This window comes from Chiloscyllium plagiosum, unplaced genomic scaffold, assembly GCF_037043375.1.
Source record: "Chiloscyllium plagiosum isolate Xiang-an unplaced genomic scaffold, Cpla_swu_hap1 HiC_scaffold_29, whole genome shotgun sequence".
Classification (NCBI taxonomy): domain Eukaryota; kingdom Metazoa; phylum Chordata; class Chondrichthyes; order Orectolobiformes; family Hemiscylliidae; genus Chiloscyllium; species Chiloscyllium plagiosum.
Genome location: NW_028270167.1, coordinates 36,566,549 through 36,592,215, shown reverse-complemented (window position 1 = coordinate 36,592,215; position 25,667 = coordinate 36,566,549). Strand labels below are relative to the sequence as shown.

Sequence of the window (25,667 nt, the reverse complement as noted above, 5' to 3'; positions counted from 1 at the left end):
CACCAGCCTGCCACCATCAGTAAGATGCTCCTTTTCCTTCCCGAAACTCTGTCTCCAAAGACCATCATTCCAGATTCTCAATTCTTAGCTGAGGAGATAAGAGAATAATACGTTAATTGTTCAGTTTCATAGTCATTGTTTGCAGACAACAGTTTATAGCAAATAGATAGAGAGAATAATTGACTTCAGGCCTGAGTTACTTTGCTGTAGAAACATCTAGAGGCACTCCCTGTTTCTTCTAAACTGGAAACTGTCTGCCCCTGGATCATTTAAGTGTGGCATGGTGGCTCAGTGGTTAGCACTGCTGCCTCACAGCACAAGGGACCCGGTTTGGAAGAACCCTTTTGTGACTGTCTGTGTGATGTCTGCACATTGTCCCTGTGTCTGAGCAGGCTACTTCTGAGTGCTCTAGTTTCCTACCACTGTCCAGGGATGGGTGGATTGGTTACGCTGGGTTGGCCTGGGAGTTGCAGGGATTGGGGAAGGGGATGGGATGCTCGTTGGAGGATTGGTGTGGACCTGATGGACTGAATGACCTGCTTCCACAATGTATGGATTTTATTCTATGATTCTCTCACAAAGGTCTATAAAAGCATTGGTTTCAGTAACTCATTTTATAAGTGCTTCCCCTACAATACTGACTGCAAAATCAGACATTTGTACCATTCAGCTTTATGAGGAGTTGAGACAGGGAAGGTAGGGAGAAATCACTTCCATTGGTCAAGGGCTGGGTTTGAGAAGAATCACCTTTGAAGTGATTGGCAAGAAAATCAGAGGGTAAATTCCAAGAGGTGGCGAAGGTCAGGACTGCCATCCCTGCAATGCAGGTTCAGTCAAGAGAGTAACTGGATAATGACCCAAACAGAAAAATGTTGCAGAGCTACTTTAAGAGGGGAAAGATTTAAAAGGGAACTAAGGGGCACAGAGGTGGAGTGAGCTGCCAGAAGAAGTGATGGAAGCTGATACTATTTCAACATTTAAGAGGCATCTGGATGGGTATTTGAATAGGAAAGGTTTAGAGGGATATGGTTCCTGAAGAAGGACCTGTGCCCGAAACGTCGAATCTCCTGTTCCCTGGATGCTGCCTGACCTGCTGTGCTGTTCCAGCAATAAAGTTTCAACTTTGATCTCCAGCATCTGCAGACCTCACTTTCTCCTAGAGGGATATGGGCCAAGTGCTGGCAAACGGGACCAAATCAGGTTAGGATATCAGGTCGGTATGGACGGATTGGATTGAAGGGTCTGTTTCTGTGCTGTACATCTCTGTGGCTGTACTGGGGGCAGGGGGCGGGGTGTGGAGCTGGGGGCAGAAGGGGAGGGAAATAGGACTGGCGGAGTTGCCAGGGGCCAATGCCTCTATGACTGGCTGAATGGCTTCCTCCTTGTGCTGTAATGGTCCTGCGGTGAAATGTTTGTTTCCCCACATGCTCCCGTTTTCAGTGTTGGGCTGGGGATGTGGGATTGAAGCATTCTTTTGCAGGTTTGAGGAACTGACATTCCACAAAGCTCATGTCATCAATGTGATGTGGGAAAGGCTGTTTGAATTCGTTCCCAAATGAAATAGCTTTAAATGTGCAACTCCAGCTGGCCAATCAATTTCTCCTCCTGCAGTCTTGAGGCAAGTGGGTTATTGGCAGTCCACACCTGCGAACGTGTCTCCGCAGTTAGTCTCCACAAGCTGCCAACACAGCTATTAAATACAAAACAACAAATACAGTGTTGTTGACTAACGATTCATTTCACAATAATGCAATCATAATATTGAGTACATTTTAAAACCACAGGAGGCTAGTAACAAATGTGTGCAGTTTCCAAGTGCTCAACATGCCTCCTCTCTGTTATTTATGTCCTTACGTTAAATCCTGAACCTCTTCACTGAGACTGGCCATTTATATCTTTGCCACATTTCTTGGTTCTACCTTCTCCTTCTCTCTGATCTGCCACTTGGGTCCTCATCCTCGGTCCTTTGTTCCGACGCACTTCTGTCGGAATGCTGCTGCGTTAGCCTCCGTAAACACAAGGATGTCTAAAACCCTGCTGCCCATTCATCATGACCTCTATTCTTTCAGGAGATGAGCCCTTTGCTGGAAAAGCTGTTGAGACGAGAGGCTAGCTCCTCTGACTAATTATTTCAATCTCAGGGTCCTCTAACAATGGAAAGGGTTTCTCCTAATTAGATTAGATTCCCTACAGTGTGGAAACAGTTGGCCCTTTGGCCCAACAAGTTCCCACCGACCCTTCAAAGAGTAACCCACTCAGACCCATTCCTCTACATTCACCCCTGACTAATGCACCTAACACTACGGGCAATTTAGCATGGCCAATTCACCTGACCTGCACATCTTTCGACTGTGGGAGGAAACTGGAGCACCCGGAGGAAACCCACGCAGACACGGGGAGAATGTGCAAACTCCACACAGACAGTTGCCTAGGGCAGGATTTGAACCCGGATCCCTGGCGCTGTGAGGCAGCAGTGCTAACCACTGAGCCACCGTGCTGCCCTAATCCATGACATTGAGTGGTGGGACTGTCTAATTTTGCAGCCAATATGAATTAAGTTTATAAGCTTTGACCCAGGGGTGCAGGTTCATAGCTCCTAGAAAATGGTATCACAGCTAGACTGGTTAGTGAAGAAGTCACTTGGTCACAACTGGCCTTTATTGGTCAGTGCATTGTATCTAGTAGTTGGGAGATCGTGTTGCAACTGTACAGGACTTTTGGAATACTGTATTCAGTTCTGGTCTCCCTGCTACTGGCAGGGTGCTGTTCAACTTGAAACGGTTCAGAAAAGATCTACCAGGATGTGGCTGGGGTTGGAGGGTTTGAGCTGTAGGGAGAAGCTGAATAAGCTGAGGCTATTTTCCCTGCAGCGTTGCAGGTTGCAAAATGGCCTTTATAGAGGTTTGTAAAATCATGGGACACATGGATAGGGTGAATAGGCAAGGCATTTTCCCCTAGAGGGATAGGTTTGAGGTGAGGGGGGAAAGATTGGTGCGTGTATGGAATGGACTACTAGAGGAAGTGATGGAGGCTGGTACAATTACAACATTGAAAAGGCATCTGGATGGGTATATGAATAGAAAAGGTTTAGAGGGATATGGGCCAAGTGCTGGCAAATGGGACTACATTTGGTTGGGATATCTGGTCAGCATGGACGAGTTGGGCCAAAGTGCCTGTTTCCGTGCTGTACATCTCTATGACTCTATGACTTGAAATGTGTCAGATAATCAGGAAGTCTAATGGAATGTTGGCCCTTATTTCATAGGGGTTGGAGTATAAGAGTAGGGATATCTGACTGCAACTGTATTTAAGAAAAGATTTAATTGAAGTCAATTCGTAGAAGGTTTATTGAGATGATCCTCAGTCGAGAGAGAGTGTCATATGAGCAAAGGTTAGAGGTTGGCACACTATTCAATGGAATTTAGAATAATGAGAGGTGTTCTCATTGAAACATTTGGATTCTTAAAGGGCTGGATAGTGTAAATTTTGAGAGGCTATTGTCTCTCATGGGAGAGTTTGGACAAGAGGACATCGTATCAGAGTAAAGGGGAACCAACTTAAAACTGACATGCGGAAAAGTTTCTTCCCAAAAGAGAGTTGTAAGTCTTTGGAATTCCTTTCTGGAGAACTGTGGGGGAAAAGTCCTCATGTATATTTAAGGCTGAAATAGACAGATTATTGATCAGTAGGGGAATCAAGGATTATGGAGTAAACGCAGGAAAGTTGACATGAAGAATCAACCACAATCCTTTTGAATTTCGAAGTAGGCTTAAGAGGCCAAATGGCCTACTCCTTTTCCCATTTTGCACGGTCGTATGGTCTTATGGACTCCAGATTTGTGTTGCAATTAAATATTTGGATGGGAGGTAATGTTGGTAATACAGGCTGCCTTTACTGTTTCTCTTTAATGTTTTTCCCTGATTGCAAAATATTTTTCTCACTAGATTACAACAGGATTCTGGAAAAGGCCAGCCTTTGTAAAGAATTTGGATCCTGCCAAGGTGCGAATACTCAATCCCTACTATATGTTTCAAGCTGCAACATGTTTTCTGAGTCAACCCAATAAAAGGGTAAGATTACCTTTCTGTTCTCCTTTGTAAAGGTCATTGTGATGTTTCTCGAGAAGGCACAATTAAGGAAATGTAAAGACTCAAGAAAGATTGTGGATTTTTCATCGATCTTTTATTAAATCTTAAGAGTCTGCACTGAGTAAATAAGGAGAAAGTGATCCTATTTTAAATAGATCCAGAATGAGAGGGTGCAGATTTAAAGTGATTTGCGAAAGAAGTCAATTTGATGTGAGAAGAAACTTATTCAGTCACTGAGTCTCTTGGTTCAGGAATGCCCTGCTTGGAAGTGTGGCATAAACTGTTTAATTGAGGCATCCCAGAGGGAATTGGAAAAAGAGTGTATGGGATTATGGGGAAAAGGTAGGAGAATGGCACCAAATCATGATGATCATTGATAGAGCCAATGGAGACATAATTGGCCTGATGGCCTTTTTCTGCACTGCATCAATTATAGAGTCATAAAGTCATAGAGAGGTACAGCACAGAAACAGGCCCTTCAGTCCAACTTGTCCATGCTGACCAGATATCCCATCCCAATTTAGTCTCACCTGTCAGTACCCGGCCCATAAACCTCCAAACCCTTCCTATTCATATACCCACCTAGATGTCTTTTAAATGTTCTAATTGTATTAGCCTGTACTACTTCCTCTGGCAGCTCATTCCATACATGTACCACCCTCTGCATGAAAATGTTGCCCCTTAGGTCTCTTTTATATCTTTCCCCTCTCACCCTAAACCTATGCCCTCTAGTTCTGGACTCCCCCACCCCAGGAAAGAGACTTTGTCTATTTATCCTATCCATGACCCTCATGATTTTATAAACCTCTATAAGGTCACCCCTCAGCCTCCGACACTCCAGGGAAAACAGCCCCAGCCTATTCAACCTCTCCGTTTAGCTCAAATCCTCCAACCCTGGCAACATCCTTATAAATCTCTTCTGAACCCTTTCAAGTTTCACAACATCTTTCTGATAAGAATTTTGGAAAGCAGTTTTTTTAATATACAAAGTATTTGAAATCCCAGGTACTTACTAAAAGAATGAAGTTGCAATATCTTACATTTTTGACCAATCAACAATAATTTATAATATCATGTTAAAAAAGTAAAACAATCTACAACATCGAAAAAATCTATACTCTAGCATCCAGAAGTAACCTGAGAAAAAAACTAAATAACTGACAAACTGTATTCCAGTACCCCACAGCATTCATCAAACAACAAATGCAGCCAAGGTAGATCCTATGGATTCCCCAGTAACCTCCCACTCCAGACGTTGGCCATACTGTGGGTCATCAAGTCTCATCAAACTTTATAAGGAATTCCAATTTCTTCTCTTCCAAAGACCTAACTTCAAATATGTTTCAAATGTTTCATCAAGGACTATTTCAATAACAGCTCACATTCTGGGAGTTTACTCTCCCAATTAGGATCGCACTCCCCTTTGTTCTGGAAACTGCACTCGAATGATTACTCACCGGCACAAGATCAGTTCGTCTGCAGAAAGCTAGTTTCACTGGTACCGTATCTATGTTTCTCCAAGCTCTGGTCTGGTTCAGTAGCACCAATATTGCTTTTGGCCTTCATTCACTCTCAGTCACAGCTACACTGAACTAATAAGGCTATCTAGTTTCTGTCAAGCCTCCAAAGCTTCCAGGGATGTTCCTGGCACCTAACTCCAATGCTCAGCTGCATATCCTGACTCCCTGTAGTTCTCCCACGTCCTAATAACTCAGAGCCTCTTACAGTATTAAAGGACTGAGCCTCTCTGACCTGCTGCAAAGATCGTGATTGACTAGAGGGTCAAAGCAGCAACCTCTACCTTGCGTCAACTGACTAAATTGACTGTCTTTAAGCCTTGAACTGTTCTGATTGGCCCGTTGAAAATTTTGTAACATGCCATGTCATTGTTCCTTGGTGGTATTGAACATGCTTAATATTTTGAATTAGTCAAATTCAGCCACCTCCTGGAACTCTTTGTGCCCTGAAATCACTGCTCCCCATTTTCACAGATTGCTTTCTTATATGGTACAAATTGTATACAAAATGATTTTCATCACAAGTCCCATCAGCCTGTCTTTTCCACACAGTTGTTCCAATTTATCCCCTTTGAATAATGACCCAGTTTGAATACTATGTAAGCAACTGGAATTTTTCATCTCTGGAACCATAATTGTGATTTTTTTTTTCTGAGTCTTTTATCTAATGCCTCCTGTCTGGGGGTAGTTTGTACAGTATTTGTATTCTTATTTAATAAAAGACATAAATGCATTGAAAGCTGTTCAGAGACTTTTACCAGACTAATATCTGGAATGAGCAAGTTGTCTTGTCAATATGCTTATATCTGCTGGAGTTTAACAGAGTAAATATGGGGACGGTGTTTGCTCTTGTGGGTGTATGTAAGGGTCAATGTTTGAAAATTGTGGGTCACCTGTTTAAAACAGAGACAAGTCAAAGCTTTTTTTCTCTCAGAGAGTTATGATTCTTTTGAAAACTCTTTCTGAAAGCATGGTAGAAGGACAGTCTTCGAATATCTGTAGTGATGTAGAGGTGTCAGTGTTGGACTGGCATGGACAAAGTCAGAAGTCACACAAAACAAGATCATAGTCCATCAGGCTTATTTCATAGAATCCCTACAGTGTGGAAACAGGCCTTTTGGTCCAATAAGTCCATACTGACCCATCAAAGAGCAACCCACCCAGACCCTACCCTACTCTTTTTTTACCCCTGACTAATGCCCCTAACCTACATATTCCTGAACACTATGGGTAATTTAACATGGTCAATTCACCAAACCTGCACATCTTTGGATTGTGGGAGGAAACTGGAGCATCCGAAAACGCATGCAGACACAGGGAGAATGTACAAACTCCACACCAGCAGTTGCCTGAGGCTGGAATCAAACCAGGGTCCCTAGTGCTGTAAGGCAGCAGTACTAACCACTGAGCTACCATGCCGCCTGACTATTTTTAAGACAGAGGTTGATAGACTTGTGTTTTGCAAGAGGGTGAAGGATTATCAGGAGTTGGTGAAATGCAGATTTAAGATTACAGTTAGATCAGCCATAGTTTTATTGAATGGTTGACTGGCCTACTTCTCCATGTTTGTATGGGTCGTTCTACTCTACCACACGTTTCGCTAATGCAGATTCACTATAATGTGATTGAAAAGAATTAGGGTCACTGTTCCTGAAGCGTGAACTTGTAAAGCATGTATTGGCTATCGTGCGATTCTGGCCCCATTAGTTTAAATAGTGCTGCTAGTACGCAATGTTCTTATAACAGTGGGTTGCATTAGAACAGAACTGCTGTGTTACAGCACAACTGACTGTACGTCCACATACTGCAGGAAGACTGTGCCCAGAACTGGATACAATATTCAATTGAGTCCAAACTAGTGTTTCATATAGGTTTATCACAACTTCATTGTTTTTATATTTTATAACTCTATTTAAAAAGCTTTAGGTCCTGAATACTTTATTAATCATTCTCTCAACTTGTCCTACCATCTTCAGATGTTTGTGTACCTTTTCCCCAATTCCCTCTGCACTTGCACCACTTTCAGATTTTGAATTGTCAGCAGCTTTTGCAATTGTGCACTAAAGCCTTGGTCATTAAGATGTAGGAAGTAAAAAACTGACTGCTGGTGAATTCAACGATAAAATTTCCTCCGGTCTGAAACACGTCCATTCACCACTTCTCTCTGTAGCCTGTCAGTCAGCCAATGCTTTTGAGATTGATTAAAACGTCAATCTAATTTTTAATTGAACAAATGTAACACAAACCATGAATTCAGAAAAGACCTGTGACTGTTCACACTGTGTGCTCTGACTCCCTCAACAACCTTCTGTGATTAGCTCGTGACTTTGTAGAGTTAAGGGCAGACAGAGTTCCCAGAATCCAGGCACAAGCAATCCCAGTTTCTCAGTGTAAATATCAAGTGGAGGTCAGCACTCCTTCTGCATTGTTCAGCAAATCCAGGCTCTGTACTGAAGTTGTAGGATGAGGCTTGAGTTCATGACCTTCTGACTTACATTATCAATTGAGAAAGACTAGGCAACGAGTATGTGTTACTAAATATACAAATATTGCACCACCAAATATCCTGCTAAGCAGGAATTCATTCAGAACTAATAGCAGCATTTGTGGAAGAGAAAGAGGTAATGTTTTAAGTCTGATTTGACCTTTCCATAAAATAGTCCTGAAAAAGTATGATATTGGATTCAAAACATTGGGGCTGTTTTTCAATCGGCCAGATACTCGTTATTCCAGCGTGGATAGGATTTTGCACAGGGATTCTGCAGAATACCCATCATCACACACTCTAAGGGAATTGCCCAGGGAATAGAATTTTCTGCTCGGCAATACTTTTACACCTGAAACCTTCAGAAAATCTCCACAAAATCAGAGACGTCAGATGGCTGTGACAAAATTAACTAATTGAACGTCAATCAGGAAACGTTAGACTGTTAAGTATGTTACTCTTGAATAACTGCTAAACAGACTTCATACTTACCACACACATCCCCCCCAACTACACCTTCCTCAAACCCCTCATACCCCCAGACGCTGACCTGACACCCCATGACATGATAATCATGGCTCAGGACCCAATAATCCTGGTTGGAACCTGGGACTACTCTTTCTCCTTAGGGATCCCGACCCTATCTCAGGACCTGACATTGTTCTAGTGGAACTGATACTCCTCACCCGAGGGCCAAACACTTTCCTCCCCCACCAGTGGCCCATCCCCACCCCCAGAATCCACCGTGATCTTTCCTCTGTCTTCACAGGAGCTGATTCTCCCCAATTCCCCCTCCCCTGCTGGTAGATCCAAAACCCTCCCAGACCTGATGTGACCTCCAAACGACTCCCTGCCACTGGACGTGAACCACATGTGCACCAACCCAACCTCCCCCCGCATCAGATCGGACTGGAAACTGCCCCCACAAGACCCAAACCACCCTTGCCTTGCTGATGGATCAAACTCCTTGGACCCTTTGTCCACTTTCCTCAGTCCCACTGGACCCAATTTCTCCAAACTACCAATACTTATCAAAATTCTTACCATAACCCCCCCCCCTTACATTCTGGCACCCTGTCAACTTGACACCCTCGCCCCTTCCCACAGCATCCTACCAACTTAGCACCCTACACCCACCCCAGCTGGAATTCTACTTACCTGGCATCCTACCTACCTTTCACCTACTTACCTGGCACCCTTGCTTTCTACCCATCTGGCAGTCTACCTTCCCAGCACCTTAATATCATGTTTACCTTATGTACTCCCCCTTTGACAGAAGCTGTCAAATTGGCTGAAGTGACCTTTGCATTTCAGAATACAGCAGCTGACTGCTACGAAAGCAGGCCAAGAGTTTCCTGTCTCTGACAGTTCTGCATGAAGAAAGAAGCATTATTAGGGAAGCAAGGCTCTGCATTTCTGAGTACAAGTCCACTATCCACAATGGTATCTCCAACATGTCTTCCTTTCTCTTCACCCAACCTGCCGTCACTTTCCACGCAAGGCCTCCCTATTCCAAGGATCATTCACCTCCATTTAACATAGAACATTACAGCACAGTCCAGGCCCTTTGGCCTTCGATGTTGCGCTGACCTGTGAAACCAATCTAAAGCCCGTCTATCCTACACTATTCCATTATCGTCCATGCCCTTACTACTCTCTGAGTAAAGAAACTACCTCTGGCATCTGTCCTATATCGATCACCCCTCAATTTAAAGCTATTTTCCCTCTTGCTAGCCATCACCATCCCAGGAAAAAGGCGGTCACAGTCCCCCTATCTAATTTCTGCCAAGTCCATCATGAACTCGCCACCAAACAAATCTTCGCCTCCCAAGCCCTGTCAGACTTCTGCAGGGACTATTCCCTCAATGACACATGGTCCACTCTTCCGTTACTCTCAAAAACCTCAACCTCCTCCTGCGGAACCTTCCCATGCAGTCATAGGATGGTCATAAGACTTGGTCTTTTACCTCCTCCTTCCTCACTGTTCTAGGTCCCAAGCAATCCTTGTAGGTGAAGCAACTGTTTACTTGTACATTTCTCAATCTGGTTTACTATATACATCACTCACAATGCTGCCACCTCTACACTGACAAGACCAAATGCAAACTGGCCCAATGGTTGATGGAACACGGTGCTCAGTCTACAAGCATACTCCAAACTTTCAATTACTTGCAATGTCAATCGTTCACTCATGCTAACTTTTCTGTTCTTGGCATGCTGCAGTGTGAAGCCCAACGCAAACTGGAGGAACAGCACCTTGTTTTCCGTTTAGACACTTCACAGCCTTCTGGATTCTTCATTGAGTTCAATAACTTCAGACCACGTATTCTGCCTTCAGCTTTGATAGTATAACCCACCCCAATGCCCTATTTCTGTACTTTGTATTTACATTTTTGTCTTCAGTCAGCATTGACATTTATTCTGTGATTAACCTTTGCTCCAGACCCCAATATTTTGTGTCTCCTCTACAAATATTACCACGTGCTCTACCTTATATTCCATGACACCTCTGATCGGCAATCTGCTTCACCCTCTAACCTTCCCCTCATATATCCTTGTGTTTCACGTGCCCCTTCCCTCTTTACAGCAAAATCAAATACATCACATTTTCACTTGTTCTCAGTTCTGCTGAGTTTCTCCATGCTTTCTGTTTTCATTATGAATCACAGCTTAATGAAAATTGAATGTGGCTAGGACATTGCTCATCCTTGCAATGGAGGGGACAGGTCAGGGCTGCCAGCTACATGGTGGTACCAGCCTGCAACCTTAATCTGCATTGGGAAAAGTTCCGGTGCCAGGAAATGGGTGCTGAAGCATGCAATTGAGTCCCATCATCATCTTCACATTGGCAAGATATCTCCCAAACACCATGAAGACCCATCCCCAAATCTTTGCATGTGTGCTATTCTTAACTCAAGATGAACAATTGAACAGAAAAGGTAAGGTTATGAATTTGAGGCACAAAGCAGCCATTCATGTGGCTGGAGGGGTTGAAGGTTCCTCTCTATCTTTTGACTAACCTTTATGTGTAACCTTTCAGAACAGTAGATTTTCCTTCTGTGCAGTAATGTTGAAGATAGCTAAGTGTCTAATGGGACCAGGACATTGAAGTTAATAGATGTTGAAACTGCCAATGTATTAGTCATAAAAGCTCAGTACATTTTGAATCTATGCCTTTGAAATGTAATTACTGATCCAACTGCACCTGTGGGTGGCACAGTGGCTCAGTGGTTAGCACTGTTGCCTCACAGCGCCATAGACCCAGGTTCAATTCCTACCTCAGGCGACTGACTGTGTGGAGTTTGCACATTCTCCCCGTGTCTGCGTGGGTTTGCTCCGGTTTCCTCCCACAGTCCAAAAATGTGCAGGTTTGGTGAATTGGCCAAGCTAAATTGCCCGTAGTGTTAGGTGAAGTGGTAAATGTTAGGGAATGGGTCTGGGCGGGTTGCGCTTCGGCAGGTTGGTGTGGACATGTTGGGCCAAAGGGCCTGTTTCCACACTGTAAGTAATCTATTGACCTCCGTGAGAACCAGGTGGCCATTTAACCAGACATTTATTTTGATTGGTTCTGATTTGGATGCTACTAAGCAATTTAACAGTTGCCAATCACATGTAGATGGACTTTCCAGTGTGTGCACTCTCCTGGATATGTTCTCTTACTTGAAGCAGGCCTCGTAAGACTGTTTTGCCATCTCGATTCCATTTCCTGGTAGCAATTACAATGGCTTGCCAGCTCAGATCCTGAATAACATTTTAGCCATTTGGCTGAGACTTGGCTTTGTTTTGTGATTTAACTGTGGGCTGCCCAAAGGTACCTCTGCTCAGGATATGCCCTGCGATTGTCTACACTCAAGTGGTGTTCCCCAAGCTCAGTTGGACAGGTGAGGGTGTCCACTTCCATTGGGATGTCCCGTGCCTCCCATGCTCCTCGTGCTGCATTTGCCCATGACAAAGCCAGTTGTAATGCCTGTTTGAAGTCCAGTTGGACTTCGGCTAGTAAGCAGTTTTACATGGTTATGTCATTAATCCCACATTCCTGATTGTCTCTCAGCATCTCATTCAGGGTTAACATAAAATCACATGCCTCTGCCAATCATCTTAATCTCATTAAAATCCCATTAAAATCCCATCTCATTAAAATGTTCCTGAATGGCCAAATAAAACTGATAGCATCTCAGAATTAGAAGAGGCTTGGGTCATAATATTCCTTAACTAAATCCATCAATTCTTGAAAGGATTTAGTATCTGGTGCCTCAGGGAGAGTTAGGCTCCTAATAACCGAAAATGCTATAGGTGCGCAAGCAGTCAGAAGGATTACTCATTTTTCACATGCACCAGAAAAATAAGTTTTTTCCACATACTGTGCCCAGATTTCGACAGGATAGAATGAGTCACGCTTCCCAAATAATGGAATGATGGCAGAAATGCTTCCTCAACTCAAAGATGACTATTGCAAGCAAATTTTCTTCAGAAGTATCCTATTTTTCTTTTGTTGCCACTGAAATAACTGGACAGATGCCAATATCTCAACTCCAAGCCACCCTTTATTTATATATGCAAAGAACGTGGCCTTTGCCCAATCAGCTCAGAGCCAATCACTCAAATGAGGAGATTCTGTGAATCTCCTATTTATAGCTATCAGCCAGGGCTCCCTAATTTATAAACATAAATATGCTGAGAGTTCACTTGAACACATCTCAGAAAGTTTATCTCTGACCCTTCCACTATCACTAACCCAGTCTATATTATGATAATTGTAACACCCATGATTGCTACTTCAGGCCACACTATAACTTCCCTGTAAATTTGCCGTTCTATTTCATTCCTGTAATGAAATACAACTGTAATATTATGACACCTCAATTGTTTCTTACCTCTAACCACTAACTTTGACCTTCAGCCCTACAAAACATCCTTTCTCCCTAGCACTGCTTAATCATCACAAGCACTCCCCCTCATTTCTTCCTTGACTGTGCCGAACATATTGCAGCCAGAAGTACTCAGTATCCAGGCCAAGAGTTCATTCACAGAACAAGATTTGCATTCCATGGCCTGAGGTGCCCTGTTTTGCCTTTATTGCATAATTAAGCAGAAAATGCTGATTCATTACAGTCTTATGTTAAAAAAAAGCTTGAATTCTTGCTAGCCAGCACCTTCCATCAGCCTACAACAAAGAATAGTACAGCCCAGTAACAGGCCTTTTGGCCCATCAAGACTGCATTGAGACTTGGTGCCTTTCTAAACCAAAAATCTTTTGCCTCTATGTTGCCCATATTATTACTCTATTCTCTCCTTATTCATATATCTGTCAAGCTCCCTCTGAAACCTTGTTATTGTGTCCACATCCAACACCTGCCCTAGCAGTGCATTCCAGGCACTTTCTACTCTCCATATAAAAAAACCTGCCTCTCACAACTACTTTAAATTTTCCCCTTTTTGTCTTAAAACAAGTAATCGACATTTTTACCCTTGGGGAAAAACAAACTCTGACTATCCATTCTATCCATGCCTCTCATAATTTTATAAATGTCTATGAGGTCATCCCTCAGTGTTTGACTTTCAAGTGAAAATGAACCGAGTCTGCCCAATCTCTTGTCATAGCTAATACCCTCCAAATCGGGCAAATCTGTACCCTCTCCAAAATCTCTGCATCCTTCTGGTAGTGTGGCGACCAGAACTGTACAGTTTTCCAAATGTGGCCTAACTCAAGATCTGGCCTGGGAGAGACAAAACAACAAGTGAAAACATAGCATAGGTTAAAAAAAAATTGATTAAAAATTATCTTTTTTAACCACAGATTGATTAAAAATTATCTTTGCCACCAGCCTTGTAGTTTAGCATTCTATTCTGCAGATTAGAAAAATGGCTACTTTTTGTGAGAAACAGAGCTCACTCACAAATCTATCAGCCTGAAACAAAGCCTTGGAAACAAGAACAATTTATTACAGGCTTCCAAGCACCAGACGCTTCTGTAATCAAGCAGAAATGCGCGCGAAAACAGAGCATGTAAGCAATCTTATTCATTTACAAGTTGCGGAATCACGACTCCCTTTTCCCATCCTATCATAAGCCGATTACCTCACTTGTTTTTCTCTCTAGTTATTTTCTTATCTGACCATCCTGCTGTCCTCGTATATCTGCATTCTTTGTTCCTTGTTTGTTACAGCTTGTTCTTTTTATCCAGTTTCTCTTATCATACTATAAGCTTTATTGTGAAATGCCCCTGCTGCTTCTTTTTGTGGTCAACTACAACACTTTAAAGTTATTTCCTAGCTTAAAACTATTTTCTTTAACTATGTTCATTAAAATCTTAGCCTTAAGCCAAAAATTCTGCGACCGTTTGTATAATGTTCCCCTTCTCCTCACCCCCCTCCCCCCCCACCCCACTACACCCCCTCACCCATCTGCAAAAACAACATTTCTAATCTCCCACATCTTGTATCTTCCAATAGCTTGTTGCCTTAAAGGGTATCCCCTTAGCTCAAAGTGATTGCTGTCTCAATGTGGTATGTTGCTACAAACTCTTTTCTTTACATGGTTTTACATTATCCTGCTTGTTGTAAGTACATCTAGTATAATAATACAGTCTATTCCATCCTTTTGTCACAAAATTAGCTGCTGATGTTACTGTTACAATTGAAAAACATCACAATTTCATTGTCATATCCATTACCATTATACTTCAAAATCCTTTAAATAGCAAAACCAGTCCAAGAGACTCAAATGATATTCTTGTGTCGTTTATCAAACCTGTCTCTGCCAAATCACATACAGACCCAACTCTCTACTGAAGGCAAAGCAGTGAAGCAATATTCACCATGCAATCCTGTAACCTGTTCCAATGGTTTCCTATTCTCTGGAAACATAGGAACCTCTAAACATAGAACATTCCAACCTGTCATTATATGTAGCCATGAACTTTCAACTTCCCTAAAAGTTCCAAATGAATTAACTAGCCCACAAAAACAAATGTAGCAAAAACAAATGCAACAAATAAGCATTGTTTATTCAAAATAAATGTTAATTTTCTAAACCTCAGTTAAGTCAAGCTTGGGTAGAGATTCTTTAAATGTTGCAAACCACCTTTTTTAGCCTATTTTGATAACTTACAATAGCGGGCATTCTTATATGATGTCTTATAGTTAGAAACTATATCTCATCACAGGAAGTGATTCAACATGACATGAACTTGCCTATGTTATGCAACCTGTGATAAGATATAAATCACGGAACTATTAGTGAATAATTGTGACAGCTCTAGCTTTTCAAATGAGCATAATTCCTGCTTTGGGTCACATTATGGGAAGGAGGTGTACACATTGTATCCATTCTGAAGAAGGCTCACTGGACCTGAAACATTAATTCTGCTTTCTCTCCGCAGATGTTGCTGGAGCTGCTGAGTTTCTCCAGCAATTTCTGTTTCATTCCTGATTTCCAACATCCACAGTTTCTTTATTAATCATTACTGATGTCCTGCTTTTACCAAGTACCCTTGCACATTATTAATATCCACTGTTGTCTTGAATACCTAAGGTGAATTTGTTTGCAGGCTGTGCAGTCCATATCCTATTAGCAGACTAATACTTAACTAATGTTTAGTTAGGTTGCTGGTGAAACAGAGAAACAGATAATGTTTATGACACAGAAAGAAGCCATTCTGCCCATTTTGTCTGGGCCACAAATCATTGAGGAAGCACGTGGATCTCAGTTGAACTCAAGCATTCAATCCTCACCATGGCCAGTTGTGAAATTGAATGCATTAAAGTCTAGTCATTTGTGGCTAGCACCAGAGTAAATGTGTATGAAAGCTCATGGGTTGTTCACATATCGTTGGAGGGGGGAGGAATTCTGTCCACTCCTGCCTTTTGTGACATGCACATAATTCCAGTCATACACTGTGTGGTTGACTCATAAATCACCTCAGGAATAGACAGCAAATGTTGCCTTGATAGTGTTAACCATATCTCAAGACAAATAAAAGAACACAGATGTATGTATAAATTTCAATACGAATCACGTACCATGGATCTTAACGTCTCTCTGAATCATTGCTCATCAGAAATCTTCTCTCAAGTATGAAAATAGTTATCTTTCATTATCTTCTTTCTCCCAATATCCACATTGCCTTAAAGTCAAAACTCATTGTTTTCTGCTTGTTCTTCCCCAGAACCTCAAAACCACGATCTCTTCACATGCTCAAACCCTGAAAACTGCAATCCCCCTCCCTTATTCATTTAATGCTGAATGTTTTTTTTGGTATTCTGTCCCAGTGCCCTTGATTATGGACCTTTGTTCTATATTAAAGGTTTTTCATTTCAATTATCTCATTATCATTTCTAAATGACCATTCAGTCACCATCTATGTCTCTTATACTCATTTTATCAGCTGAAATTACCCTCTTCCCATTTGGTCTACTCTAATGTCCCTCTCCCTCACTCTCTGTCATGCTCTGTTCTTACTCTATTAATGGTTGGTTAGATATATCAATGTAACGTTGTTTCTGCATCCACAGAGAGGAAATCGTCCAACCACTGGGTTCTTAGCTGTCACGTTGGGCCTGAACTATTGTGATGAAGTTGATGTTGCTGGATTTGGTTATCCATTGAAACAAAAAAACGGGAGGATTCATTACTATGATCAGCTGAGTATGAAACATATGGCAGTAAGTATCTGATGGAAACAATCCCCTGATTCCATGTTCCATCTTGTGGAGGAGGAAAGACAGCTTGATGCACAAGTCATCACTGTTCAGAATGATTGATAACATGTTCCTCTCAGTCATTAATGTCATGCTGCTGCACTTCAAGGAGAACTCTAGGGTGAGCTTTTTATCATTTTTGTTCTTCTCCCCAAGAATTTTAGTCATTTTATAGTTGAGGCAAGCAGGGGCAATGTTTTCCAGCTTTCTAGTCAGTGTCCAGTCCCAAGATAAATTTGCAGGAGGTTTGCCCACACTGTGGACCTAGCCCGAGGAAGGAAATTAGTGTTTGCTTAACTGTCCTCCCATTTCATCTGGTGAATATGGCAGAGGAATGTCTGGTGGAATTTCTCTAGAGTGTCGCTCATACACAGTCCAAGATACACTGCTGTGCTGGAGTGTGGTAGCAGAAACTGTCCATTGTGACTTTCATTGGCTTGCTGAGGACTTTGTTGTTAAGCACCTACTCTCATAATTTGTGGAAGGGTGAACTGCTGCAGCTGATCTGGTATTGGATGTCTTTGTCAATACTTTGACAGTCATTTCACCTTAAAAAACGATTGGAAATACCTTTAGGCAGACATTTATACCATTTCTCTGAGGACGCTGTCAATTGCCCATTGAAGTTCCAGTTGAATGATTGATGAAGTCCTACAGAAATTCTATCCTATAGTTTTTGTGGAAAAATGGTCCAAGAACTCAAAGAACCAGATGCTTCTTAATGCAAAATATTTCTCCTAAACTACTGTCTTCTGAACGCATTTCTATAAAATCCCCTTTCATTCCACAGAATGGGTTTGAATCACCAGACTCACTGAAGGGAGTCTTTGATGATTATGGTCAATCCAGTCTCAGTTCATAATAAAAACAGAAAGAAAGTTTCAGAATGAAATAACTCCACAGAGACTAGTATCCCACCACCAAGTCACTTTTTACAAAGGTGAAGAGTCCATGATACTGATCTAGCTCCCTCAGAGCCAGGTTTCAGAGCAAACAGGATGGCTGACATTTCTGTTCATTTTTTCTCTTCTTTTTTTTCCTCCTGTTTGTTTTTATTAAACCCCCACACTACCGCCTAACTGTGGTAGTGCTTTTTTTTCCCACAGCACCCATGTGTGTGTGTGTGTAGGTGTGAGACACAGTGAGAGACACAAGGTGCACAAATCTTTATTCAATTTCCACCACCAGGAAGAAAGGAAAACACTCGAGTGGCCAGTGACAAGCAGTGCCCTTCACATCAAAGGGCAATGCTGCGTGAAACATTTCTGTTCTTATCTGTCAGCCAGGGCTCCCTGATTGGACCAGATTAACAATCCCAAACAGGGAATTTATATTCTGTGAGGTCCATCTGGCTGACATTGTTACTACAACACAGAGAGTCTGACAGCACCTGTGCAGCCCAGTTTGATTCTTTCTCAGAACTGGGTTATGATGAGCTGGAAACAGTCTCTGAGGATGGAGATGTGGCTGTGAAAATTAACTTTAGCAAACACCTTGTGAAACACTGGGAGAGAAATGGAAACCAGTGAAGGTAAACAAGCCAAGAGATTAAAAAACGCAAATCCCATCAGAGAGAAAAGGAGAACTTTGTTGAGATGGGCACACCTGGAAGAAAAGTCACAGTGAATTAAGCGTTCAAATAAAAATAAGACACTACACTTGCTCGAAGTCTGAAATAAAACCAGAAAATGCCAGAGAAAGTCAGATGGTCTAGCAGCATCTGTGGAGTGAGGGACAGAGTTAATATTTCAAATCTAATATTATTTCTCCAGGAGTCAATCCAGTTCAGCTCTTAGTGAACAGTGACACAGATACACACTTAGAGTTATAGAGGTCTACAGCATAGAAAAAAGACATTTGGTCCATCACCAGTTAAAAACGGGCACCCAACTATTTTCATCCCATTTCCAGATGATTTTCAATTTACTGGCTTTGCTCAAGGGATGTGTGCCCATAGCTAGCTAAGTGCTTACTGGGTAATTCTTCAAATTGTGTCTTTGAGTCCCACTTCAGAAACCTAAGCACATTCTCTAGCTGCTTGTTTAACAGAGTACTGAAAGAATGCTGTGCCACAAGAGATACCAGCTGGTAAAACTGCAATGACCTTACTTTGAAGAAGTAGGGTGAGTTTCTCCAGAGTCCACACTGAGAGGCATTTCTGAACAAACAAAATTAACAAAATCAGTTGATTTGTCCACAAGCTCGTTTCTGACTTCACAGAAAGCTATCCAATTTTTTTGCCAAAAGCAGAAACCAAGAAGATTCAGAAAAAAGTTTTGAGAGGAATTTTATGCCAGAAGGGAAATTGAACCTATATATTTTATAAGGTATAAACATTCCAACTACACGTAGAAAAACATAATACAGACAATAGGTAAAACAACAGATAGTGAGAATCAGTGACAATGCTGTGCAACTAAAACAGCCCCATAGCCACAAGCATAGAGATGTATAGCACAGAAACAGACCCTTTGGTCCAACTTGTCCATGCTGACCAGATATCCTAAATTAATCTAGTTCCATATCCTTCTAACCCTTCTTATTCACATACATATCCAGATGTCTCTTAAATGTTCTAATTGCACCAGCCCCTACCACTTCCCTTAGCAGCTCATTCCATACATGCACCACCCTCTGTGTGAAAAAGTTACCTCTTCCATCCCATTTAAATGGGAGTTTGTGGGTATAATTGAGGACACTGTACAGAGGTTCATCCCCAAGAAAAAAAAAGATTATCTGGGGAGGGATAAGACAGCCATGGCTGACAAAGGAAGTCAGGAAATGTATTAAAGAAAAAGAGAGATCCTATAAAGTGGCCAAGAGCACTGGGAAATCAGAAGATTGGGAAGGCTACAAAAATAAACAGAGGATAACACAGAGAGAAATAAGGAAGGAGAGGATCAAATATGAAGGTAGGCTAGCCAGTAATATTAGAAATGATAGTAAAAGTTTCTTTCAATATATAAGAAACAAACGACAGGCAAAAGTAGACATTGGGCCACTTCAAACTGATGCTGGAAGCCTAGTGATGGGAGATAAGGAAATAGCAGGAGAACTTAATAAGTACTTTGCATCAGTCTTCACAGTGGAAGAGATGAGTAATATCCCAACAATTAAAGGGAGTCAGGGGGCTGAATTACAAAAGAGAAAGTGCTAGAAAAGCTAAAAGGTCTTAAAATTGATAAATCTCCTGGTCCCGATGGGCTACATCCTAGAGTTCTGAGGGAGGTGGCTGAGGAAAAGTCACTGTAGTCAGGGAAAGTCCTGCTGTTGTAACCCCCTTGTTCAAGAAAGGATCAAGACAAAAGATGGAAAATTATAGGCCAATTAGCCTCACCTCGGTTGTTGGTAAAATTCTAGAATCCATCATTAAGGATGAGGTTTCTAAATTCTTGGAAGAACAGGGTTGGATTAGAACAAGTCAACATGGATTTAGTAAGGGGAGGTTGTGCCTGACAAACCTGTTGGAATTCTTTGAAGAGGTGACAAGTAGGTTAGACCAGGGAAACCCAGTGGATGTGGTCTATCTAGACTTCCAAAAGGCCTTTCATCAGGTACCACACAGGAGGCTGCTGAGCAAGGTGAGGGCCCATGGTGTTCGAGGTGAGCTACTGGTATGGATTGAGGATTGGCTGTCTAACAGAAGACAGAGAGTTGGGATAAAGGTTTTTTTTTCGGAATGGCAGTTGGTGACAAGCGGTGTCCCGCAGGGTTCAGTGTTGGGGCTGCAGCCTTTCATGTTATATATTAATGATCTGGATGAAGGGACTGGGGGCATTCTAGCGAAGTTTGCCGATGATACGAAGTTAGGTGGACAGGCAGGTAGTACTGAGGAAGAGGGAGGCTGCAGAAGGAACTAGACAGTTTAGGAGAGTGGTCCAGGAAATGGCTGATGGAATTCAATGTGAGCAAATGTGAGTTCTTGCACTTTGGAAAAAAGAATACAAGCATGGACCAATTTCTAAACGGTGAGAAAATTCATAAAGCCAAAGTACAAAGGGATCTGGGAGTGCTAGTCGAGGATTCTGTAAAGGTAAACATGCAGGTTGAGTCCGTGATTAAGAATACGAATGCAATGTTGACGTTTATTTCAAGAGGGTTGGAATATAAAAGCACCGTTGTGCTACTGAGACTTTATAAAGCTGTGGTTAGGCCCCATTTGGAGTACTGTGTCCAGTTTTGGTCCCCACAACTCAGGAAGGACAAATTGGCACTGGAGCATGTCCAGCGGAGATTCACACGGATGATCCCTGGAATGGTAGGTCTAACATATGAGGAACGGCTGAGGATCCTGGGATTGTATTCATTGGAATTTAGAAGATTAAGGGGAGATCTAATAGAAACTTACAAGATAATACATGGCTTGGAAAGGGTGGACGCTAGGAAATTGTTTCCATTAGGCGAGGAGACTAGGACCCGTGGACACAGCCTTAGAATTAGAGGGGGTAAATTCAGAACAGAAATGCGGAGACATTTCTTCAGCCAGAGAGTGGTGGGCCTGTGGAATTCATTGCCGCAGAGTGCAGTGGAGGCTGGGACGCTAAATGTCTTCAAGTCAGAGACTGATAAATTCTTGATGTCACAAGGAATTAAGGGCTACGGGGAGAATGCGGGTAAGTGGAGTTGAAATGCCCATCAGCCATGATTGAATGGCGGAGTGGACTCGATGGGCCGAATGGCCTTACTTCCACTCCTATGTCTTATGGTCTTATGGTCTTATGGTCTAAATCTTAACCCTCTCACCTTAAACCTATGTCCTCAGAGTCATGCAACCATTTTGCTACAATTATCTCTACGCTTGCATTTTTTCCATTTCCCTTATCTATTCAGTTTGTTTTGAAATATCAAATTGCTCCCTTTTGATTTGTTTCCATCACATCTCAGTGCAGTCCAATCCCAAATATAATAATGAAATATGGATGGAAAATTTTCCTCATCTTTCCTTTAAATGTTTTGTTTCTGAACTTAACTCTATGTCCTCTGGTTACTGATCCACCTCACTTGTGGAAAAGGATTGTCTTTCTTTGAAGTTAACAAGCCTCATAATTTTGGACAATTCTATGCAATCTCCTCTCAACATGCTCAAGAACAAACCCTGTTTACCCAGTCTCTCCACGTGCCTCCTTCATTCTTGACAGCTTTTTGGAAAACTCCTCCTCAGCCTCCTTCACCTTCACATTCTTCCCAAAATGTGGTGCTTGAGCTCTCTGATAATATTCGAGATGAGGTGATTGTAAAGTTGCGTTTTTCTGTCAAAAGGAGGAAGTTGGCAAAGTATTCCTTCGATTACAATTCTCTCTCTCTCTTTATCTAGACTCTTTTGTCTTTGATTCCTATCAGTATATTTGCAACTAATCACATGTACTTTGGTCTTGTGACTTTTTTTCAGAACAATGTGCACAATGTCAACAATGAACACCTGTTTTTGAAGATGCTGAAGAATGCTGGAGTGATCAAATACCTCACTTAACCTTCACAACCATCTTTACATTATTGAGATGGTTTGCTTCCAAAATATCTGTCAGTTATGTACTTTTATCTGTGCTTGACCCTTGTATATATTAAGAATATTAGTTTCTGGCTTGACCTGGTGATTAAGTGCAACATTCTCTGTCTGCAGTGAACTGGTGAAATACTATTGGGAGGAGGGGCTGTGCCATTTCAACACAGTGTGATTGAAGAGGCTGTGATATCATAGCAAGATTATGGGCCTAATTTCACCACAAGCATCAGGACCCTAACACCGAGGTGAAAATGGGGTTCCTAAACCCAGATCACACACCAATATCTCGGTGGCCCACCATCAAATTAAGGCCATCAGCTGGTCTTCTGTTCGCTGCTAGCCCAACCAGAGAGCTGAACTCTCAGTCACACCCAGAAATGAGGTGACCTCAGACAAGGTAGATTGATGACCTTAGGAGCCAGGCTAAGGAACTGTTAAAAAGAATGACAAGGTTAGGGTCAAATGGGGATGGGAGAAACCTCTCTGGGTGGACACTGCAGAGACAGCCTTTCCTGCCCGTGGGCCACTCTTTGGGCCACTCTTTGGGCCATCAATCCCCTTCATTCGAAACCTAAATCTCGCAGAGTCAGAGAGATCTAAAAGTATTGTGTAAATGATGCCTCACACATAGTGGAATCTGGCAGACTCACTGCTTCCAGTTGAATTCATGTTCTTTTTTAATGCAGTAGGGGAGCTGGCACTGAGCATTGACAGCTTCTGACAAATTAGTTGAAGGACAATGTGACAAGGTCTGGTATGAGGTAAAGTTGCATCGAGTTAAGGAATGGGGAAAGGTGGATGGGCTGGGGAAATGCTAATGGGTACTGAAGGTTGTGGGGGGTTTGGATAAAGCTGTACAGGAATTAGGATATAGTGAGGGAGAAGGGTTTCTCCTTACTACTGTTGATTTGTCTCCTTCTCTTTATCTTAACAACATTGCAGACAATTGTTTCTTTTCCTTTTCAGGTAGCTGCTAGGTTTCCTTGATGGTGATAGACATTTTAGTAGGATTGTGGGTTCTTAAATTCCAGCCAAGAGCCGGTTACAAGTAGCAAAATAACTAACCGTATAGCCCTTAAAAAATGTCAGCTGCTATTGTTACAATGATGTCTTGGGTAATTAGAAGATTTTGTAGCCATTGAGCACTGAAAATATAAACATTAAAGAGCAACATATTTGCAGCAGAGTACTGTTTTGCAAGGAGATGAGGTAAATACATGATAGATCATTTGATTATATTAAAAAACATGTAATAAGACATAATGTGCACAACCGTGGATGAAGCAGATTAGCAATAACATCCAACAGCAAACATGGGAATCAGACTGAGCAAATTGATCTGCATTGATTAAAAATTCTACCCTAATATTTCTTTATCCTACAGATGGAAGGAATTTGAGGGGTGATAGATATAGCATAGCTGTCAGAGAAGGTTTCTTTACTCAGAGAGTAGTAGGGCGTGGAATGCACTACATGCATTAGTCGTAGACACTGCAACTTTAAGGGCATTTAAACAGTCATTGGATAAACATATGGATGAACATGAAATAGTGTAGGATAGATGAGCCCAGTTGACTTCTCCTCCTGGGCAGATTATTTGATCTATATGAGGGATCCCTGTTTTTTTATTTGAAGGTTTGCTAACTGGAACAAGGTCAAAAGACTCAAGGCCTGATACTCCAATAGTTAAAGCACCTCATCGACAAGCATGAATGTTTTTTAATAGATGAAAAAAATTTGCAATGCTTCCTTCTCAGATTAAGACATTTTTTAATATTTACAATTTGGATTGTGTCCAAGTGCTATAGGCATAATTCTTTCTGAAGGATTGCTGACGACTCCAGTAACAAATGTAGGAGTTGCTGGAATTGAAGATTGTCAGCCCTGTGATCTTCAATTTTATATTAATCTTCAATATCCAAATTAACTTTAACCAAACCATTTGTGGTATAACTGAAGTTTACAATGAAGAAGATAGTTCTCGAAGTGACTTGATTAAGAGAAAGACCCCTTTCGAGCCTCCTGGTTTGTCGAACATGACTCCACTGTTAGCATTGTTCCTGAATTAGTGAGTCTGACACAATGCACAGACACACCTCCCTCCAGCTACCTCTACCAAGGTTTTTATGAAGTTCGTGGGTTTGAACATTGTTCTCTGGTTTCCTGTTTGAAATGGGCACAGGACAGGCAACTGGAGCTCAATACAATGAAGTTTACACATCTCCAAGAACCAAGTACTGAGGCCTGCACTTGGGAGCCTGGCCATGTAAATAGCAGCAAATTGCACAAACTATTTAACCGTAAGTCATAAATTAGTAATTGGATAATGTAATGCTTTAAGTGTAATAAATTGTTATATTTGATGGTCTATTTTAAAGAGGATCTCAACAGATGCAGCACTGCGTCTCTTGGCACTGCAGTGTCGTCTGAGCTGAATGTGAACAGTCTTGGTACATTTTCTACAGCACAGTCAGTGCACAATCCAGTGACATCAGCACAAACTGCCATTGGTCTGGATTAACAAGTTCACTCACAGACAGGCCAAAAGATGTTCAATGTGAGCAGTGGGGAAAATCATGAATTAGAGGCTATTTATCTGTCAGTGGGATGAGGAATATGTTTGAAATGACTGTGTAATCTCCACCCACTCGACAATCCCATTGACCACTGCATTTCTCTAATTCATGCCTCATCTCTCCCCCACTCCTTTTGCCACCCAAAGTGATCGTGTCTCAACTCTTCTCAGCCACAAGCTGCAGGATTCCCTCAACAAATTGACCTCTCACTCATTGAGACCCTCCTTAAAACTTACCTTGGTGCCCATGTCTTGAGTCATTCTTCATGATATCTCTTTCTGTCAAACCAATGTCAAATTTTGTGAAGTGCCTTGGTATTTATAGGTTAAAGACACTGTATCAATGGAAGTCCTTGTTGAAGCTCTTTTTTAATGCACACAGCATATTCTTGCTGAATGGGTTAACGTTGGGGCCTTTAATGTGACTTGAATATGTTATTTACAATGGCAATTAAAAATGTTTGGCCTGGGAGTCTTTGTTTCTTTTTTACTGGTGTTAGACAATGGTCACATTTTACAATCTCAACACCGTCAGGCAGGAAACAGTTTGCTTAGCGATCAGGCCTTAAGCCAACTCACAGAAACACATCTCCTGTGACATTGAGAAGGATAGGAGTCCATGGCAGAAGTCTTGAATGTGTTGGAGGAAATGCTGATCAACTTTCGTCACCCTCGAAAGTCCTGGTGAGCCACACTTTGAAATGCTGCATTTCTTCCAGTGAAGCTGCTCACCCAGTGCTGTTCAATAGGGACTTCTGATCTTTTAATCCAATAGTTATGGATGAACACTGGGGCTTAAT

At 41.9% G+C, this 25,667-nt stretch overlaps 1 protein-coding gene across 1 annotated transcript in view; it reads left to right on the top strand.

The window, feature by feature from the left end:
• Positions 1–25,333, top strand: part of LOC122540528 (CMP-N-acetylneuraminate-beta-galactosamide-alpha-2,3-sialyltransferase 4-like) — a 116,274-nt gene extending 90,941 nt beyond the window's left edge. Inside the window, exons 10-12 of the mRNA XM_043676393.2 lie at positions 3,945–4,070; positions 16,604–16,753; positions 22,179–25,333. Of these exons, the coding sequence (XP_043532328.2) occupies positions 3,945–4,070; positions 16,604–16,753; positions 22,179–22,259 (357 nt within the window). The 3' untranslated portion in view covers positions 22,260–25,333. The remainder of the gene's footprint in view (positions 1–3,944; positions 4,071–16,603; positions 16,754–22,178) is intronic.
• The last annotated feature ends 334 nt before the right edge of the window (positions 25,334–25,667 follow it).